This window comes from Nematolebias whitei, chromosome 5 (genome assembly GCF_014905685.2).
Source record: "Nematolebias whitei isolate Nwh7 chromosome 5, NemWhi1, whole genome shotgun sequence".
NCBI lineage: Eukaryota > Metazoa > Chordata > Actinopteri > Cyprinodontiformes > Rivulidae > Nematolebias > Nematolebias whitei.
Window position 1 is genome coordinate 25,217,960 of NC_056502.1, and position 21,083 is coordinate 25,239,042.

A 21,083-nucleotide genomic window follows, 5' to 3' on the forward strand; every position below is an offset into this window, starting at 1 on the left:
TGTAATTTGCACATTTTTTAAGCTGCAGAGAATGAAAACTGACAAAAATTGTGAGCAAAAAAGAATAATAAGGGCATTCTTCTGCACCTTGATCATCCAATAGCGATGGGCCCAACAGTGAAGCAGTGACTGCACAGAGACGTGCTGGTAATGATGACGACTGTTCTGCTTCAGGTTTCAGAATGATGGAGAAGTTTGGCCTGGTGGAGAAGGAATACAGCGTTATACCTGGAGTCTCTCTGGAGCCAGGTTCCTTTAACAGTTACCCGTGTTACAGGTTACACCGTGACGCTCTGGTGTCACAGCCCACAAGGTGAGTAAGGACACACTCTGACATGGGAATCCACTCAAGTACAAAACATGCTGCTTCTTATTCTGCTCAAATGAGGATTTATTTTAATTTCTGCTTCATTTGCTCAGCAAGCAGAGCTTTGAAATATTACCTTATAAGAGCTAAATTTGTCATTATTGTTTGACTTTACCTCCAGCCTCACTATTTGTATTCTTCATTGTCACTTCTGTGGTATCCAGCCACTACGGGCCGTGTAGGTTCTCTTCTCTCCATGTTTACATTTTCCTCTTGTCATTAATGCAGCCTGCTGTCAAAGCTAATATTCAGCCATAAGCAGACAATCTTTTTAAAACTTGTCAATAGTTTCTAACTTGGTTGACAACTTCAGCTGAGAATGTGACTGGTAGACCAGGAGGTGACAGTTTATGTAATTAGTACGACGGAGCTTTAGGGCCACGCTAAGAAAGAAGAAAGAAAAAACATTACGAATGAAAAATCAGTTTTGCAACTGCAGTAAAATGATGAATGATAAACTGAAGCTGTATGGCATTGCTGCAGATGATCTGACTGATAATTGTTGGATTTGATACCTGGATGATTGAGCATAAACTTTGTTGCATTGCTGGCTGCATTGACGGATTTAGTCATGACATAATGTGGATGGAGGCATACAGTATTTCACAAACGGTGACCCAAAAGTGATCGTGGACTACTTCATAAACACAGTGACTCGCATTGAAGGCTGTCCACAGCATAGACATACACTAAATACTTAGACGCCTCGTTGAGTGGGTTGACCCGCTGCAGTGGTACGTCGGAGCATCCGCCATATTGAATGTGGCAGGTCTGCCGGTCAACTAATACAAGGAAATGGACTGAACTTCATAAAACACCGTTCTACAAAGTGTTTGAAGTTAATCCCTGTCAATTACACACACTGATATATTTGGAAAACAAACAGGAGCAGGAGCTTTTTGTTTCTGCAGCTGGGTTCCTATGATATTTTTCTCTGTTGTCATTTTATTAACTTTTCCAGTTTCTTCTGTGAACAAGCTGTAATTTTATCGTCCTGTTGTGTGATTGCTCCATTTTCAAAGAGTTTATTATTTTTCAAACAGTCTGAAAAGTTGAAGGCAACATTAAAAACTGAAAAGCAGCTGAAAAGAGGCAGCCTGAACTTGTAACACATCCAGGAGCCATGAGGATTTAAAGCATAGCTAACCCTGCTGCATGTGTGTGTGTGTTTGTTTCAGATTACCTTGTAGGGACGAATTTTACAAAAAAAATCATGCTCTGTGGGAACCAACTGTTCTTTATGTGGACCAAAGCCAGGTCCCCTATAAGGAGAAGTCTCATTGGGGGGAGGGGGGGGGGTGTTAGGGTTAGATAAGTTGTGAGTTGCAGATGGGTTAGACATGTACTGTAATGGTTAGGTTTAGGGTAAGGGTCAGGGTTAGGCTATAGAAAATGAATGGAAGTTGATGCAAAGTCCCCAGGTATGTTTACAAGAACGTGCATGTGCGTGCGCGTGTGCGTGTGTGTTTTCTTGTGTACCAGGTACCTTCACCCAGAAGGTTTACCATCTGACTACACAATTTCCATGATGCTCCGTTTACTCCCTGAGACACCGCAGGAACCCTTTGCATTGTGGGAAATCCTCAACAAAAACAATGAGCCTTTGGTGGGACTAATTCTTGACAGTAAGTCTGAATCACTTTTTGCAGCTTTGTTCCTTCTTTTACATTTTAACTCACTTTCTTTCTTTCAAGTATACAAAGAAAGTTTAGAAAGCTGCCAATTTCTGAAGTTAAAGAACTATTTTTGTAGAAGTCCATTGTTTTCCAACCATTCATGAATTTACTTAGCTATGTATGAGCATAGGAAGGGTCATTTCAACACACCCAGTATTTTTGTAATCGAATAAAATTAATAATAATTCAGAAATATAACAACAACAACAGAAACATCTGACCACTGAGCAACAGTCCAGTTATTTGTTTCCTCAGCAGGTAAGATGCTTCTGACTCTGTCTCTGGTTCAGGAGTGGCTGGACTTGAGGAATGAGACGTTAGTAACTCATGTCTAGAAGTTAATCAGCTGATGGAACTTCTTTACAATATTTAAATTTTCTGAAACAACGGATTTTGTTTTTTTCAATATTTGCAAGTCATAATCATCAAAATACAAGAAATAAAGGCTTGACATATTTCACTCTATGTGTAATAACTCTATATAATCTATGAATTTCACTTTCTGATGTGATTGACAAAATAAGTTTAACTTTTTCATGATATTGTAATTTTTGAGATGCACCTATAGTGAGAAAAACAATGAAATGGTGAAACCAGTGAAATTAGGGTACTTGTATAGCGGTTGCTGAAAATGTGCAGCTTGTACGTAAATGACTGAAGTTTGTTTTGAACCTTGTCCTGTTTGTCCACAGACTCTGGAAAGACACTGTCCTTCTTTAACTACGACTACAGAAGAGACTTCCAGACTGTCGCCTTTGAAGGATCAGAAATTAAAAAAATATTCCACGGCAGCTTCCACAAGGTTTGTTACTGAAAGCTGCTGAAAATGACTTCATTAGTGACAAATGCAAAGTCAATGAATACACGTTAACTCCACGGTGAAATATTCTTTAAATGTTTTAGGATTTTATAGTTTAGGATTAATATTCACACTCCTAAACTGAATCTTTGCTGTTACACCAAATAACACAAGTTTGTAAAATATTCAATAGTGTAACGTTTCTGAAAGTGTGGAACCAGTTAGGAAGGTTTAATGTTGAGCTGGGATTTTTTTTTTGTCTTGATCTGTTATTTTCACTTGAAGACGATCCTTGATTCTGTGTTTAACTCATCTTCCACCGTGGTTTTTAAACTTGGTTTTATTACAGTAAAAGTATGCAGCATGAAGATAAAATTTTATTTTCCAAACTTATCATTAGAACGAACTGATTGATCAAGTTCCATTTTTAAAACTTTTCCATCAACTATTTGACTCTAAACTGTCTTTTGGCAAAATATCTCAAAAACCACTGAAGGGATTTTAATTAAAGTCTAAGAAAGTAATCACTGCACTACGACTGATGAGCTGTTGAAGTCAACCCAATTTAGGACAGCCACTGCAGCCAACTGGCTTTAGGTCATAAACTGGCTATAATCCAGTCCATTTAGCAAAGAGAGAGAGAGAAATTTGGTTTGATAGTAGCTCAGTCATCCTGAGAACATTTTGTGAGTACAAATACATTTCACAAGATCTCAAAATATTGCATGAGAAATCTTATTACATAATTTTTTTACAGAGTTTGACCGAAATAACTCTGTTCTTCACAACATGAGATGATTTTTGTCTAAAACTCTGGCATGACAGGCAGCAGGTGATACACATTCATTCAAGTAATACATTTAATTTTAGTGGTTATTCATTCAACATTTATTTGTACAGGCTAGCCTCATTGAGCCACGGGGACTCATTTACAAGAGACCTGTTTCCGACAGAACATATAAAGTACAAACAACAATATCATATATATATATATATATATATATATATATATATATATATCGTTCTAGAATTGCGCCGCTCAAGGTGGCTGCATGTTGGAGCAGCTCTGTTACTTTCATTCTAAGATTTTGCTTTTGGAAACTTTAATTCCTGTTTTTCTGGATGTAAATCACATTTTTTTGGATGATTGTTTCCTCTGGTATCAGATGCTGTGCAGCTGGAAGGATTTTTACTGAAACTTTTTTAGTTTTGGACATTTGTTTTGATGCGTAACCATGGCAACAAGGCAGTTTTCTACAACCAACAGCAGCTGATTAACATCTCAAAAGCTCAAATAATATCTCAACTACAGCCCCAAATCTCAAATGAGTTGAAAAGGATGTTCTGTGGACGCATTCTCATCTACCTGCCAGCTGTGCTCAACTGCCTGACCACTGAGATCCTGGAACTAGCAGGAAACACGGCTCATGACAGCGGAAGGACAGGATCGTCCCTCGGCACATACAGTTGGCTGTCCGCAGCAATGAGGAGCTCGGCAGACTGCTGGGAGGAGTGGCCATCTCTCTGGGAGGAGTTCTGCCCGTCATTCGGGCGGTCTTACAGCCCGTGGGAATCGAGAGGCCAGCCGAGTCTGGGTGGACGGATTGGATGCATCTGCGGCCAGTTTCTTAGGATCCACTGTGGGACGGATCTTTACAAGAGATCCTTCCTGCCTACAGTCATCAGTATCTATAACTTCTCTTAATGAAATGAGGATAACGAGTTACAACAACAAATAATTTCCCTTTGGGATTAATAAAGTATATATATCAAAACAGAAAAAGGTCATACAATAGTGATTGTATGACCTTTTTCTTATAAATGGCCTATTTTTTAGGGGTCCAAGCCAGCGTAGGCAAATGTAGCTGCAAAGAAACAGTGTTTCCATGCATTCAGCGAATAATGGAACCTTATTGTATTTGTTATGTTTTGTTGTTGTTGATCTGCCAGTAAAAATCCTGCTGCAGCCCAAACCACTGGGAGTATTGGGATGATGTTTACCAAAAATATGGACATAAACCAGTAGTAACAGATTATTAGATTATTTTTTGGGCTACAGCGACATTGTTTAACATGCACATGTTTAGGACTGCACCACCTCTCACTTAAATACAGAGTAATTTACTCCTGTTTTCCTCTTGCTGCTTCTCACGGCATCTCCTTCGACTCACACGTGGCTGAAGCCAAGTATTGCCATGCTTTTGTCCAGAATATGTGAGTGAAGCTGTGTTTCTGGGAAACACATAGCACTGCAATTACAGAATTCCCACAAGGTATTTATTAGTGTAGGGAACCTGTCAGTTTTGTTCCCCAGCAACCTTACATCCCAGTAAAAGTCACTGGAGCAGAAGATTGATGTCTCAAAAGCTTCAGCTATGCTTTCCAATCTTGTTTGGAGTTCCTTTGAATGAAAGGCCTTGGTCTTGGCAGAAGCACAGGTCTCCTCAGTGGAATCTGCTGGGGTTTTTTCATAAACAATGCCCATTCCATTTTATTCCTGTCACTTTGGCTCCAGGAGTAATAAAAATAACAAAACCCTCAAAGTACATGGTCAGGTTACACCATATGTTGCTGTTTAAGCCAAAGTGGGCTTAACTGGACACAACTGAGGAGGACACCAACATCATCAACATGCAAGACTGAAATTTGCAGAAATACATACTGACAAGTCACTAAGCATCTGGGAGAATGTCCTTTGGGCAGATGAGACAAAACTGAAACTTGTTTTAACAGCAAGTCATGTCAGCTCTTTGTTCACAGACCCAAAACTAAAACCCACAGGAAAATAAAAATAACGGTGAAATGCAAAGGCTCGGTTCTGTTCTGGGGCTGCTTTGCTGCATCCGACACGGGATGTCTTCAATCTGTGCAGGCAGGGTACAATGAAATCTGACCTTTAACCTGGCACTGCTGATAAGTCCGGGTGTAGCTATGCTGCACCATCATCTCTGATATTGCTCGGTAAATGTATTCATTTCCAGTGGTGCTGTCCGTTAACACGATCCGAGAAGAAATGGAGGTTCAGATGTAGTTTGCAGTTTTACTGGCCGGGTCATCCAGTGACAAAACTCTGCCAGCCAGTCGGGACCTCAGAGCAGTTTGCTTGGAACCATGAATAAGGTGGTCCCATAAACCGGGCTCAGTGGGATTGGGTACTGGCAGTGGACAGGCCCATAACTGGTGCGGTGTGGAGCAGAACCAATAAGAGTTGAGACAGTGGCAATGCACTATGGGTAGAAGGGATGTTGGAGTTTAGATTATCCAGTGTATATATGCAACAAGTGGCTTGGACCTTGATAACTGCTCGCAGTTTGAGTTATTTTTACTTTTATTCCATAACTAAAAGTCATGCTGCAGCCCAAATCGCAAGTACAGTCGTACTAAAATAACATTTAAATGATACTAACTATGGTCTGCATGTGCAGCAGAGAAAAGTTCTCAAGACGTTCACATATGGGGGACGTCATAATCTGAGGCTTTGCATTTGGTCGTCTAACTTCTAAACCATAAGTCACAAAGTTTTATGGCTTATGAGTCACATGGTATAGGCCACGCCCATTTAGGCATACAATTATTTTTATTCTATATTGCAAAATTTAAATATAATAATATATAACATACTTCATAGCATCCCAAAGAATTTTTTCACAAGATCATCTCACCCAATCTGTCAAAGAGCCTAAACTTTCAGAGATTCTGAGAAGTTTTTCAAAGGGAAAATAAAGTATCCTAATTTCTCTAATACTAAAAAATTACCAGCATCAACCTATAGGTGGCCTTACATTTATGATCAAAACCTGGAGATCTGCAACTCTAGAAATCTAAGTCTCATCAATAAGTATGTTTCTTCTTAATTATTTGTGTTTTTTGTTTTTTTTTTTGTTTTACTATGGATGAATACATTTAGAAAATGTACCATTATTTATGTAAATTGGCAATATGTGCAATAGCTTCAAAAATCTTCTCCAAGGGCTCAAACCTGTGCAGTCTAAAACCTTCCTATACCATCTAAAATAGTGTTTCTGAAAAAGTTTTACAGGAAATTGGAAATTAAAGGGTCTTTAAATTATCAAGTTTCCTTGACTGATGAAGCCTTCCGGATCGAAGGCGAAACGTTTCAGCACAAAAAAAGAAACTGTCCAGATGACTTGACTGAAAAATGTTGGATTATCAAGTTATGTTTATTCATATTTAGGCTAGTTAGCATCTTATAAATATGGCCACATATGATCTATTTCAGTATTAATACACATCGGTCATAAATCATATGTCCAGTTTCCCCTTCTAAACAGGTGGCTCGGCTTTTATAATTACCAAACTCTAGGGGACGCTAAAAATGTAAAAACGTCATACCTCAAAAACGATAATGCTGACTTGTACCAAACTTTGCATGACACTTTGGCATGTATCTAGTGCAGAAATGAAAAACGATTTGTTGAGAAGCAGTCAGTTCAAGGTGTTCTCTGAAAAGAGTTCATGTTTTATTAGAAATACAAGTGTTGGTTTGTCAAATTGTAGTTGTTTGTTGTGTTTCTTCTTCTTCTCCAAGGAGCAGCTTTTGTGATTATTTTAATCTCTACAGACATACAGCAGCCCACCAGCCTTTAGTTTTCTTTCTTTATCTTAGTTCTGAAAATTTGCAGGAGTAGCTGTCCATCATTTTCTATCTTTTGTCTTTGTTGGAGCGCTTGACAACATTCAGAAACAGAACAGATGCGGAGGACTGGCAGACCAGAGGAAGTGCTCATCTCTATTTAGACAAGATGACAAGTGAATCAGGAGTGTGCTTGTGTGTGCATACAGTATGTGTGGCCTTTATAAAAGGATTACATATGAAGATGATGTGCGTTAAAGCAGGAAAACACTGCAGGATCTGTCAACACTTGAAGCGCAGACAGGTTCATAAACTGAGACATAAAACAGAATCTGGTGAAAGAGACAACAGAGACTTAAATGGAAATTACACCTAGTTACATTTATTTTTCCAATTGTACAGGGATTTAAACACAGGAGTAACATGTACTGCAGTGAGGAAATATTTGTTTTACTCTTTCAAATTTTCTTCAATTGCTAATTAAATGTACACAAACTGATCTGAGTATGTGTTAATGATGATTTTCAGCTACTACTACACCAAATGTAATATTTATCTTTTGACTTGAATTTGTTTAAGCCAATTTTGTGTTTTTCAAATGTTGAGTAGCTGTGGCAGCTGTTTTCAATGAGGTCGACTTCACATGTTAATTAGTACTTTTCTTTAAATAAACTTGTTTTTCAATGCAAATATGACCCTAATAGAAGATATGCTTATATTTAAGCATCATTATTTTGCTGCCTTCTGTTGTTGTCCAGGTAATTCAGAGTTTGAAAAACTTGAAAGTAGGGATGCACAATATTGGATTTTTGGCCAATATCCAATTTGCCAATATATTAAAACTTATTTGGCTGATAATCGATACTGATATTTTTAATATACTTTCCTTTGTCAGAACATAGTCCTCTTTTTTAGGCTTATTTGCTACAAAAATTGTGCAACATCTGTAAGATCTGGTGACATATATTCAGTAACAGCCATATGATATGCATAGCACTTTAACTTGTATTAAATGAAAAATGTTAAATGTTATTTATTAGCATTAGTCACCTGCGATGCTGTCTCACTTGTGGAGGCTTGTTCCAGGTTCCTAGCTGCAGTGTGGGATCCTCTGCACTCTTGTGCATGAAGGACAGACTTTTTAAGATAGAAGTTTTTGTCTATCCATTGTTGCCGTAAGGCTAATCAGGCTAACGGGGCTAACACAACGTCCAAATGTCTGTGGTAAAGCTCACCCAAGTGCTATCGGCTGTTAGCTTCTCAATGATGTTGGAAATGACGGCTTGTAGCTCGGGTAAGGCTGCGTCGGAAAAATATCTCAGACTGGGGACGATGTGGTGAAGTTCAGCTTAGTCCAAAAATCTTGGGAATCCGACAACGAAAAAAAAACTTCCACACGGTCGACATTTTCACTTCTTCCTCTCCACCATGATCAGATCAGGTAGGCGCGCGTGACTTCATCACGTTGTGCTGCCGCTGCAGTCGTCCTTGTCACTGGGTTGTCATACAAAAACAGCATCTTTTATATCTGATTATTTTTGATAGATTGGCCGATGAATTAAAGCAGATAACACACACGCATATTTTATACCACAGACTTTTCTGTCGTATTTATTCCCTACATACTAACATGGACCATAACTGAATGCCACACAATATCAGCATGACTGCACCTCAGAAGATTTTTATAAAGTTTTATTATTTTTTATCAAAACCACACGTTCATGCTCAGTGAAGCACATAGATAATTTGAAGATGCAAAATTTTAAAAAAAGCAGCTGTAAATATGAACTTTATTTAACTACATGTTAGATGAAGTTTATTTCTACATAGAGAAATTAATCACCTTTGAAATTCTTGTGACCTAAAACGGATGTTATGATATTTTAGTGGTAGATGACCAGGACGGAAACCCTACTTGACGGTGAAACATGCAGATACTAATAGTCCAGTTTATCACTGTCCTTTTCCAGAATGCCATATCCCTTCCTCATTAACCGAGTTACTGGCTTGTTCATGTCTCTGTCAGTTTTCTATAAGTAGGCAGATGCTGACAGTCATCTGTATGGGTTGCCTTTAGACACGTTTTGTTGTCATTTCAGAACAGAGGAAGGAAAAACACACCCACACACATGTATATATATATATATATATATATATATATATATATATAATATATATATATATATATATATATATACATATATATGTATACATATATATATACATATATACATATATATATATACATATATATATAGTGGAATTTGGGGGTGGGGTTACATTTTAACAGCTATATTCTCTTTTTTGCCGTACAGCTTCATGTAACTGTCAGCAAAACATCAGTGAAGGTGGTGTTGGACTGCGCTGTGGTGGGAGAGAAGCCAATCAGTGCATCCGGGAACATCACCACAGATGGAGTGGAGGTCCTCGGACGAATGGTTCGGTCCCGAGGCAAACAGGACAGCAGTGCTCCGGTCAGTATCAAACTGTACTTCTTGTTGCTGTTTTTGCATTAACATGAAATCATAATAAATATTTCAGTTTAATTCATTTATTTATAAAGTATCCAATTACATTAGATAAAATAAATCATTGTGTGGTGTTAATATTAGGATGAAAAACATGAAACTGATCCGAAATCTACATTCTTTGTTGTTTTTGAGTATTTGGGGTCAGTTTTATTGTTGAATAAAAGAACAGTAATTAAATTAATGGCTAGTATTTAGTAAAAACATATGTTATCATTTTGTAAATTGTGGATCTGCAGTGTTTATTTAGATTGTCTGCTGTTTGTGGGCTGGAAGTTCAAATGATAGCAATGACTGATATCGTCTAAAGTATCCCATAGTTACCTGTTGCATGCTCAATAATCCATCTAACAAGGTTGAGTCATGTCCTCTGGACAGTTTCTTCATTGTTGAAACGTTTCGTCTCTTTTCCAAAGAACTCAAAGCATGAACCAAACCTTCACACAGACTTTGCAGTTTTGCCATGGCCGAAACTGCTGTCTCCATCTTCTGTAATAGCCGATAACATAGGAATCCACTGATGTCAAAAAGCAGAAACACTGCCATCATGGTTCCAGTTATATAAACATCTTCAACATCATCCTGAGACAATACAGAAAGACACATCAGCTCCCAAACTCCACATGGATCCATGATGTATCTTGCCGCGTGCGTCTCAGTGGGGCATGAGGGCTCTCCAGGACCCTGTCGCTTTGTTGAAAATATTGTATTGATTGCGTTGAAAGTCCAGCTGACCAGATCCATGACAATAGTGTTAGTTTTGGAAAATGTGTAAAATAGGAGCTCCGATACACAGACAGAGAGCAACAAAAAGCAGGAGGAGGACAGGAGCATGAGGAGGAGAAAAAGCGCCCACCTTGCACGAGAGCGAGTGAGGAAACTTACTGGAGAGTAAGGACAAGAGTTAATATAATGGTTTGGATCCTTGAGTCTGATTCAAGATGTTGTTCATCTCTTACAATCGGAGGAGAAGGTCATCGCCGGGGTGAGGGTCCAATAGTTCCAGTAGTCACAAACGAGGAGGTCCCAGAAAGGTTGTATAGATTGGTGGGCAGGTGGTGGAAGGCAAGAAATGGCTAGAGGAATCACTTGGAGGCTTTAACAATGAAACCAGGGAGGTCCAAGGCACAGGAGGAACACAGGAGTCAATACTGAAACACATGAGACAAGGTTTTAGTCTTTACAAAACTCTAGGAACGGTAAAGTGGTCAGGGGCACAGCTACCAGTAGACAGACTGTGCACAGCATCGGACTGAAATCAACTGTCACTCCTACAGCTCAAGATAATGGTCTGCAGGTGTGAGCCTGTTGGCACCATCTGGTGTTGAAGAGCTGTAGGGAAAAAACTGGAACTCCTACACAGTTAGTTATCTATCAGATACTTAAGTCTAATATAAAAGCAAAGGATGGACGATAACTAGTCACAAGTGGAGGATTTCATTAGAATATAAATTGCAGGCCTCTTCTACAATTTTGATGCTAACATTTTGGGATGAGTAATAACTCTTAATCTCAAAGGTTGATATATTTCCTCAGGACTATAGTCTACATCCTCCAGTTTATTTTATTACGTGAGGATGTTTAAAAAGATGCATCTGTATGCTCAACTTCGTTCCAGGTGTTCATCACTGCTTGCACTATAAACATTAGCCAAAACATCTGTTGTCTGTTTCCTGTCAGAAGCAGCACACAGACCCATCTCTACATAACGTAAAATCAGACAGTGTTTTTAATCGACTCCTGTTTGATCAGTCATGCAGTGTGTTACAGGAGCTGATACTGATTTATTGTCAACATTAATGAACTGACTGGGTGTGTGCACGTGCACTCATGCTTGTTTATGTTTACAGTTCCAGCTGCAGATGTTTGACATCATCTGCAGCACATCCTGGCCCAGCAGAGATAAGTGCTGTGAGTTGCCCGCGTTGGTAAGAAACTATTTGTTTTCCTTCCTGTGAACAGTAAATCAGTTTGCTGTAAAACAGCTCATAATATTTCAAATACTTATTACAAATAAGATCAAATCTGTTTGACGTATAGGACTGGCTTTATTGTCCATTTTACAAAGACAGATGAGTTTACTTTCATTAAATGTGCAATATTTATTTAATCAATAAATCACAATATTCACCTGCACAATGTTGCCATTATTTTTTAAAGCTACTGGACACTCGTAGATTATTTTATTTTATTTATTAATAATTCCTTACATTGGTGTGTTTTTGCTATGTATTGCAGTTTCTCCTGTACTTGAATGTTTCATAAAAAATATTTATGGTGTCAGTAGCCAAGGAAACCAAACAAACAGATTTTATTGTGGTGTAGATTCTACCAACCTGGACAAATTGTCCACTGATGTGCACGTTTTACTATCATTATCCTGTCTGGCTGATTAAGGCTTATTTATACGATGCTGCTCTTGTCTGGCTGCTGTAAAGACCGTTACAAACTACACACGATCCTGTCCTGTGTGTCCTCAGAGAGTTGAAGAGCAGTGCCCTCCCATGCCTCATGCTTGCACCTGCTCCCAGGAAAGCACTGGACCTCCGGGACCCTCCGGACCTCCTGTAAGAACATTAAAAATTGTTTTGTTCTAAGATTTGTTGGCTCATAGACTCACATGATAAACTTAGCAGCTTTTTGGGACCAGTAAAGCTAAATAAATGGATGGAAATATACTGTTCATTTATTGTTTCCACTTTCTCCTCACAGATCTTAAAACTCACAGTGCCAGATAAAATCTAACTAGTTCAACATTTTTATTTCCTCGTTGTCTTTTATTTATCTCCTAATCTTTGTTTGCATCTTTGGTTGCTGAGGAGATTTGGTGCGCGCATCAAGCCTTTTAGTTTGAGAACCTAATTACAGGATGGTTCCATTTATCATAGCTGATTACGGGTTTCTGAACTTTTATTCATTTCTGAAAAGCGAGATTTATGTGCTTACTCTTCAAGCCACTGCGCTTCACCTTCAGCTGTCTACCTTCTCTCTTTTTTCTTTATCTAACCTTGAAAGTCTGTTTCTTTAACAGAAACGTTCATTACATTTACACATTCAATAAACAAGGAAACTTTCAGGATGCAGTAATTTGTGATAAACCTAATTTCATTTTCTTTTTTGTTTTAGATGAAGTTGGTGTTCAAGGCTTAAAACCAGTTGAAGGGTCAATCAAACTTTTGCTGTTTTCTTTCAGACTTGGATAATGTGAAAAACTGAAGGGTGTACATGAAAGTAAAAAGCTGCATTTTTAGACATATATCCATGCATCTGAAGTTGAAATTAAACACAACTGGGAGGCAAATAAAAGATAAAAGAAATTAGGAAAAGACACCCTGATCATTCGTTTGCTCAAATTAAAAGTTAAAATACACCTTAAACCAGTTTTGTCCTCCCTTCACTGGCTCCCTGTACGTACCAGAATACATTTTAAAATTCTCCTGTTGACCTTTAAGTGCTTTAATGGCCTCGCACCCTCTGAGCTACTGGTACCACATGTTCCTTCTCGGGCCCTGAGATCATCTGAGCAGCTGCTTTTGGCTGTTCCAAAAACAAGCTCAGAGGAGATCAGGCTTTTTCAGTCGTGGGCCCTAAACTTTGGAACAACCTGCCCCCCAACATTAGAAACTTCACTTCCTGTCTTTAAATCTCTGATAAAAACACACTTTTTCTCTCACAGTGTGATTTGATTTAGTATTTTAGTGTTCTGTGTTTTTATGTTTTTCTTTTGATGCATTTATTTTTTCAGTACTATCATTTTTATTTTTTTTCCATTGAATTACTCCCATTGATTTTTATTAAGCACTTTGATAACAGCTTCTGTTTTAAATTCATCCATCCATTTATTATATTTACCTGTTTATTCCTTTTCAGGTCACGGGGGTCAGACATGTTTACATGGACATAAGTAATCGAGATTGAACGGCCATTCGGAATAAAAATGCATCATGTAAACGCCCCATTCAGATTATCCTTTGTTGATTCAGCTTGATCCGAATGAATTTGTAATCTGAATGAGAGGGATGGTTTATGCCGATTCATAGTCCGAACGGTGTGCATGTAAACACTTAATCTGATCGTTTTATTCTGATTGTGGAAAACGGACCTTACTGTGCATGTGCGACTTGTGTCTGCTTCACGTATTTTCACCTGGCTAATGCTAATATGTCGGGGAAGCAAAACTGGTTGGTGAGCGACAACATTTCTACTAGAAACTTTGAAAGAGCTCAAAATGATCGGTATTGCCTGCAGCTCAGTCAGGGAGCGCAGTGACGTCTCTACCTTCATTTAAACCTGTCATGGGTCCATTGTGGGTGATCCGGTTTGTTTACGTTCGTCCCAGAAGAAAACCGGAAGTATAACTTCTTCTTCTGTTGTTTTTTTAAGGAAAGTTTACTACTCTAGGCATGTCAGTACTTTTATTCAGAATAAAAGTCCGCTGCATGTAAACGCTCGTCGTGAACGGATTGTGCTCATGTAAATGACACGTTTGGATTATTTAATCCGAATACATTTCAATCCAATCAAAGAATTTTGTGCATGTAAACATAGCTACTGGTGCCCATGTCCAGCAATCACTGTATGAGAGGTGGGGGACACCCTGGACAGGTCTCCAGTCCATCACAGGGACACATAGAGACAAACAAGACAACCAGTCACTTCATCATTCACACCTAGGAACAATTTAGAGTTACCAATCAGCCTAACATGCATGTTTTTGGTCTGTGGGAGGAAACCGTAGTACCAGGAGAAAAGCCACACATGCACGCGGAGAACATGCAAACTCCACCCAGAAAGGCCCCCAGCCGGGATTTGAAGCTGGGCGACCTGCTCGCTGAGAGGCGGCAGCTGTCTCAACTGCACCACCGTGCTGCCGCTAGTTTAAATGTGCTTTATAAATAAAGTTGACTTGACTTGATTAAGTCATCCTGTTGAAGAGAAGATTTTTTTTTTTAGAAATATGTGGAAATTAATAAATCTGTATTAGTTTGTACCTAATCTACAAAGATAATACCTTTTTTAATGCCATAAAGAATGATGCAGACAATAATCCCAAACATTTTATTCCATATCTTCAATGTTTACATTCTCAGCCAGATCATAAAGTCTTTTCTTGTCACACAGCAGAGACTCTTTAGTTTATGTTTGTCACAGTATTGGTTTTCTCAGCTGACCTGACCAGTGGCGTCTCATTTAATGCAGGCACAGCTCAATACTCTATATCAGTCAACAATCAGCCTTACATTTAGTACAACAAGGCATGCTGAACCTGCATCTGTCTTTGTTAAAACTGAGCAGTGCCTGTGCTGTTTTAGGTCCAAAGTGGAAATTGGTCTTTGGAATCAAATTGCTCTGTTAAATTGTAAGAGACGTGTTTTCTTTTCCATTCATTGTTGAAGGTTTGTGTGTGAGTCCAACCATAATTATGTTGATAGCATCTTCTGGAAGCTAATTTTAGTTTTTCTGTGCAGTTTCTTTTTCTTTCACATGTAATGTAATGTAGGTTTTAGAAGAATTTGAAGAGGCAAATAAATTAGACAAACTTCAGATATGAGTGAGCAGTTAGACACGGTTTAACTTTTCATTGGCTTTAATGAAAAAAATAAAATGATGTGGATTAAAATAATCTGGAGTAGAACTACATAACTAAAACAAAGTTTATTTTATATGTCTTGGTTTTACACGTCTCCTCTCATATTCCCCACTAAATAAGCCTTCTGGCAGACACTTGGCTGTCTGGCTGCTTCATGGTTCCCAGGAGAGGCTCATTTAAGCAAACACAGAAGGAGGATCTATAACAAATTAGCCAATGATCAGCAGCTGGGGGTTGTCTGCGCCCGGATAAACCTCAGGACCGGAGAATCAACCCAGAGTTTATAGCTGCAGACCTTTACTTTCAGTCATAAATCCCTCCATCCATTTTCTTTAACCACTTTTTCCTTTCCGAGTCGCGGGAGTCGCTGGTTCTGCTGGTGCCCCTTTCCAGCAGTCACTCTGCAAGAGTCGGGCTACACCCTGGAAAGGTTGCAAGTTACATCATAGATGCATTATTATAATTTAAAGAACATCAAAAGAATAGTTCAGATCTTTTAAAGTGGTGTTTCTGAAATGGTTATTAACAATGTTATAGATAGCTCAACTAAACCAAATAACCAAGTGGTTTTCTCCCATCTTAAAATAACTCTAATCTTGAAAAGTTGGTGGCAGTCCATAAAAACATTATTCTATACACTTTTAAACTGCTACCAGTTTTAGATTATGATAATTCTGTTAGAAATTGTGTGATAGTTTTTGTCAGAAATGTCTCGAGCTGCAGTGGATGTGCTATAATTAGTTTTTACCATTTGTAAGTAAGTAAAACTTTATTTATATAGCGCTTCTCAAGATAAAAATTACAAAGTGCTTCAACAAACAAAATAAAAAAGTGCACAAAACAAATTTAAACAAAGGCATATTTAAAAAGATGAGTTTTTTTTAGCTGGCTTTTAAAAGAAGCCACTGAGTCCACTGAGTCCACTGAGTCCACTGATCGGAGAGTTTGAGGAAGGAGTTCCAGAGTCTTGGAGCCACAGAAGAAAAGGCTCTGTCTCCTTTAGTTTTCAGTTTTGTCTGGGGGACAATCAGCAGGTCTTCATCACAGGACCTCAAAACCCTGATCAGGGTGTAGAGATGGAAAAGTTCTGAGATGTATATTGGTTTATGTCCATGCAGAGCTCACCAAGTCAAAACCAAAAGCTTGAAGTCCACTTGATAATGAACTGGGAGCCAGTGGAGTTGCTTTAGAAGTGGAGTTATATGACAAAATTTTGAAGATCCAGTCAGAAGTCTAGCAGCAGCATTCTGTACAGACTGCAACCGGGAGGTTTTGGTTAAACAAGTGTACAGTGCATTACAACAATCCAGGCGAGACGAAACAAAAGCACGAATTAACATTTCCAGTTCTGGACGAGAAACAATATGGCTAAGCTTGGCAATATTTTGCAGATGGTAGAAACAGGAACGAACCAGAGACTTTACATGACTTTCCAGAGTAAAACCTGAGTCAGTGGTTATCCCAAGGTTTCTGAACAAGAATTATAACCAAGACACCCAAGAATCTGCTTTATCACTGCAGTAGTTTTTTCTGGACCAAAGATGATTACTTCAGTTTTTTCTCTATTTAGCCGGAGAAAACTTTCATTTGTAAGTAACCATAGTGAATAATACTGTAATATAAATATATCAGCAGTGTAAATGTTGACATCCATCCATTATCTTTTACCCACTTCTTCCATTTGGGGTCATGGGGGTCGCTGGTGCCCATGTCCAGCTATCACTGTGAAGGGACGGGGTACACCCTGGACAGATCGCAAGTCCATCACAGGGCTAAATGTTTACATGGCAATATAGAATAGTCTAATTAGTACAAACTTGGAGTGTACCTGGACCTTCATGGGTCAGTCTGTATTATGTAGTCACTTGTTAGCCTGCACAAACAGGCTACATACCCTGCCTGTCCTTACCTGCTCGTACCCAGTACATACTGAGCTGTACTATGTAGTCCCTCGTTCATCGCGGGTGTTGGGGACCACGTCCCCCACGATAAGTGAAAAACCTCAAAGTAGGGGTACAGTAGTCCAAGTTCAAGTTCATGTAAACTTTATTGTATGACTTTATTCCTTGTATTTAATTAATATAAAATGTGTTGGGTTCCTCTTTTCTTAACATTTTTGAATGAAACCTAAACTTCTATTAAAATCTGTTTTTGATTCTTTTTCAGGGTGGACCAGGAATAAGAGGAGCCCGAGGAGACCGAGGGGAGCCAGGGGTGACGGTTTGTGATATGCATTTTATTGAGAACACACATTTTCTGCAAAAGTGCTCGAACAAGGCTGGTCTGAAACCTTTATATGCTATAGTTATATCCAAGTTAGAAGGTGAAACCATCCCAGGAGGAGCAGACCTTATACATTTTTGTGACTAAACATTAGATCTACTCCTAATGAAAACGATAGTAGATCCCAAAGAAGTTGAAAGTCAACAAGTAATCTGTTGCATTCTTCACTTACTGACAGTCCTCTCTACATCCATGGACAGAGCAGGTCACTGCTTTCATACAAATAAATGTGTATAAATAATTTTTATTATATAAGGCAAAAAAGTATGAACACTATACACTTGAATAGAGCCTTTTCATCAACTGCACTGAAGACATCGCCCTTTCTTTTAGGACATGAACTTTGAATTGGGAAAAAAGTTACAAATTTGAAAATATTTTTGTTATGGTGCTCTGAAATTGGAACAAAAGTACAAAACATGATCAGCTATAAGAAAAGCTTTGCCAGGTTGGTCAATATGTTCTATATTAGATGATTATATGCACATTTTTTGAGAGTATGTGGTTTCCTGTTCTGGCTTGCACATAATAATTATAATAAATGTTGAACACATGTTTTTTTTATTCTTACTGATACATAATAAGTAAGGGGGAGTGGTGGCACAGAGGTTAGAAAAGGTAGGCCTGTGATCGAAAGATTGCTGGTTTAACTCCTGATATCAACAACATTAAAATGTGAGTGGGATTGGTTAAGCACCTACACCTGTCTCCACCCTCATTTACCCCACTCTGGGCCCTTGAGCAAGGCCCTTAACCCCCATCTGCTCCTCCGGGTGTCCTAGATAGCAGCGCTCTGCTCCACACAGAGGGCTGTGGTAGCTCGGTGGTCTGTGGTTGTATCAGGAAGGACATCCAGCGTAAAAATAATTGCCAAGTCTCCGTGCAACTTAGTTCGCTGTGGTGACCCCTGAAGAAGAAAGCAGCCGAAAGAAAAAAAACATATTAAGTAAAAAAAAAAAAAGGAGTCACCTTGTTTTAAATTCAAAACTAAAAAGAGAGTTACCAGAAGTTTTTAATCACATTTCCTATTTTCTTAGACATAAGATGCATCAAGATTGATTTTATTTCCCTCTTTTTTCATGAACATCACAGTTTCATAGGATTGTTGTCGCAAATAGAAAACATATGAAGTCAGTCTGTAAGGCCGAACGGTAAAACAATAAACAAAGTTAACAACTGTTCTGGCTTTCTGCTTCCAGTGGACTTGTGGTTTTCAGAACTTTTTCTCTGGATCCTGTCGCAGTAATTCTGTCTACACTTTAAACACTTATAAAATGAGTTCTACCTCACTGCAGATGGATCAAGAACTCTAATTTAATCCCTGATGTAGAGCTTTTTGTAAAGGCAGCTGGCGGTGCAAAGGCTCAATGGATGCATCGGTGACTTTGATTGGAGGTTATACTTAGAAGATATGGTGTTGAATAAGTTCAACTCTAAAATAAATAATTAAATACAACAAACACATTTCTGTTAGTCTTGTACAAGTACCATATTTACTAGATTATATATTCTTTAGAGATTAAAGATATAAGATCAAGCATTGTTTAAAGGTTTTTGCTTGTCTGTCTGCCGCCATGGACGGTGATCGTATGACTGACAACAATGTTCAGTCAGGTCATCTGGACAGTTTCTTTATTTGTTGAGATGTTTCGTCCTTCATCCAAGGGACTTCTTCAATCTGAGGAGACACCAAATAAACTGATTCCCACAACAGCATACTCCATAGTGGGAAAAAACAGTTTACTGGTGCTAAAATGGCCTCTGGGGCCCACCCTCTTCCCTGTCAACTCCTCTGAGAGTCATGCCAAAGTGGTTCAGAACACCAAAGTTCATGCTCGATAATCCAGGTAAAAGTCCAACAATGTTCAGTCAGGTCATCTGGACCTGTTTGCCCTTGTGTTTATCTCTATTAAAAAAATATCTCCTGATCTACTTAACAGATTTTAATCAATCTCTTAAAGTGATCATTGGTTGAATGTCTACAACTGATAAACTTTTTGTATCAGTCCAATTCAAGATGGCCACCACAGCCAATCAAACAGCAAATTCCAAAATGTCTAAAACTCTGTTGATGTTTGCAGATACTGAGCTAAAATTGGGAGTGATTGTAGCACCAAGCTTCTTTGATAAACTTGGACAAAATCTATTGGAAGTTCATGTTTTTGAGTTTCACGTTGTTTTGTTTTCACAGGGACCTCAAGGGCCTATGGGAGAAATAGGGCCACGTGGACCTTCGGGACTTCCTGGTCCTCAGGGACCCAATGGACTCACCATTCAGGGACCTCCAGTAAGACTTTTCATGTTTCAGGAGTAAAATGATAACATAACAGAAGTTTCTTCCTTTTTGTCGTATTCAACAAAGTTAAGTCAGGTCCTCTGGACGGTTTCTTTGTGTTGAAACGTTTCATTTTTCATCCAAAAGACTTCATCAGTCTGAAGATCCACAACAAAATCAGTCCCATAAGTAGCACACTCACATAGTGGACCAACCAGTTTGATGGTGATAAGATGGTTTCTGGAGTCTGCCCTCTCCCCATTTCCCCCTCCAGAATCCATCTTATCACCATCAAACTGGTTGGTCCACTATGTGAGTGTGCTACTTATGGGACTGATTTTGTTGTGGATCTTCAGACTGATGAAGTCTTTTGGATGAAAAATGAAATGGTTCAACACAAAGAAACCGTCCAGAGGAACTAACTTAACTTTGTTGGATTTTTTACCTGGATTATTTAGCATGAACTTAGATTTTTGTGGTATTATTCTGTCCTTGGTTAAGGCCACAGTAGTTTGGTTTGCTAAATGAAAAGCGTTGACATATTCTTCCAACAGATTTTCAGACGCTTGTGAGTTCATGTTTAAATCCTGCTGAACCCTGCTGAGGCTAAAACGGTTGTTTGGTCATCTAGCAAGTCTGATGTCAGCCTCTCTGGGGTTTTGGTTAATTCTGGTGAAATCTTGAGTCCTTTAGAGATCCAGTGATTTTGTTTGTTTTTCAGGGCACTCGTGGAGACAAAGGAGAGAGAGGAGAGATCGGACCAGCAGGACCAGTGGTACGTATGACTCACAGAAGGTCAGATTATGAGCAACGAATGGAGTAGTCTGCTGTCAGAGCTTCCATCCACAACAGCAATAGCTGCACATATTTCCTGACAGACAGAGCTGTAACTTTTAGAACAAACCCACCTGATGTTTTTTTGTTTTGTTTGTGTGTATTATGCATATATATATATATATATATATATA

General features: G+C 38.7%; 1 protein-coding gene across 1 annotated transcript in view; it reads left to right on the forward strand.

Moving 5' to 3' along the window:
- col14a1a (collagen, type XIV, alpha 1a) overlaps window positions 1-21,083 on the forward strand; it is a 179,941-nt gene that overhangs the window by 127,198 nt on the left and 31,660 nt on the right. The window contains exons 32-40 of the mRNA XM_037677253.1: window positions 175-313; window positions 1,850-1,992; window positions 2,736-2,845; window positions 9,755-9,913; window positions 11,818-11,895; window positions 12,448-12,534; window positions 17,724-17,777; window positions 20,032-20,127; window positions 20,837-20,890. Coding sequence (XP_037533181.1) covers window positions 175-313; window positions 1,850-1,992; window positions 2,736-2,845; window positions 9,755-9,913; window positions 11,818-11,895; window positions 12,448-12,534; window positions 17,724-17,777; window positions 20,032-20,127; window positions 20,837-20,890 — 920 coding nt within the window. The remainder of the gene's footprint in view (window positions 1-174; window positions 314-1,849; window positions 1,993-2,735; window positions 2,846-9,754; window positions 9,914-11,817; window positions 11,896-12,447; window positions 12,535-17,723; window positions 17,778-20,031; window positions 20,128-20,836; window positions 20,891-21,083) is intronic.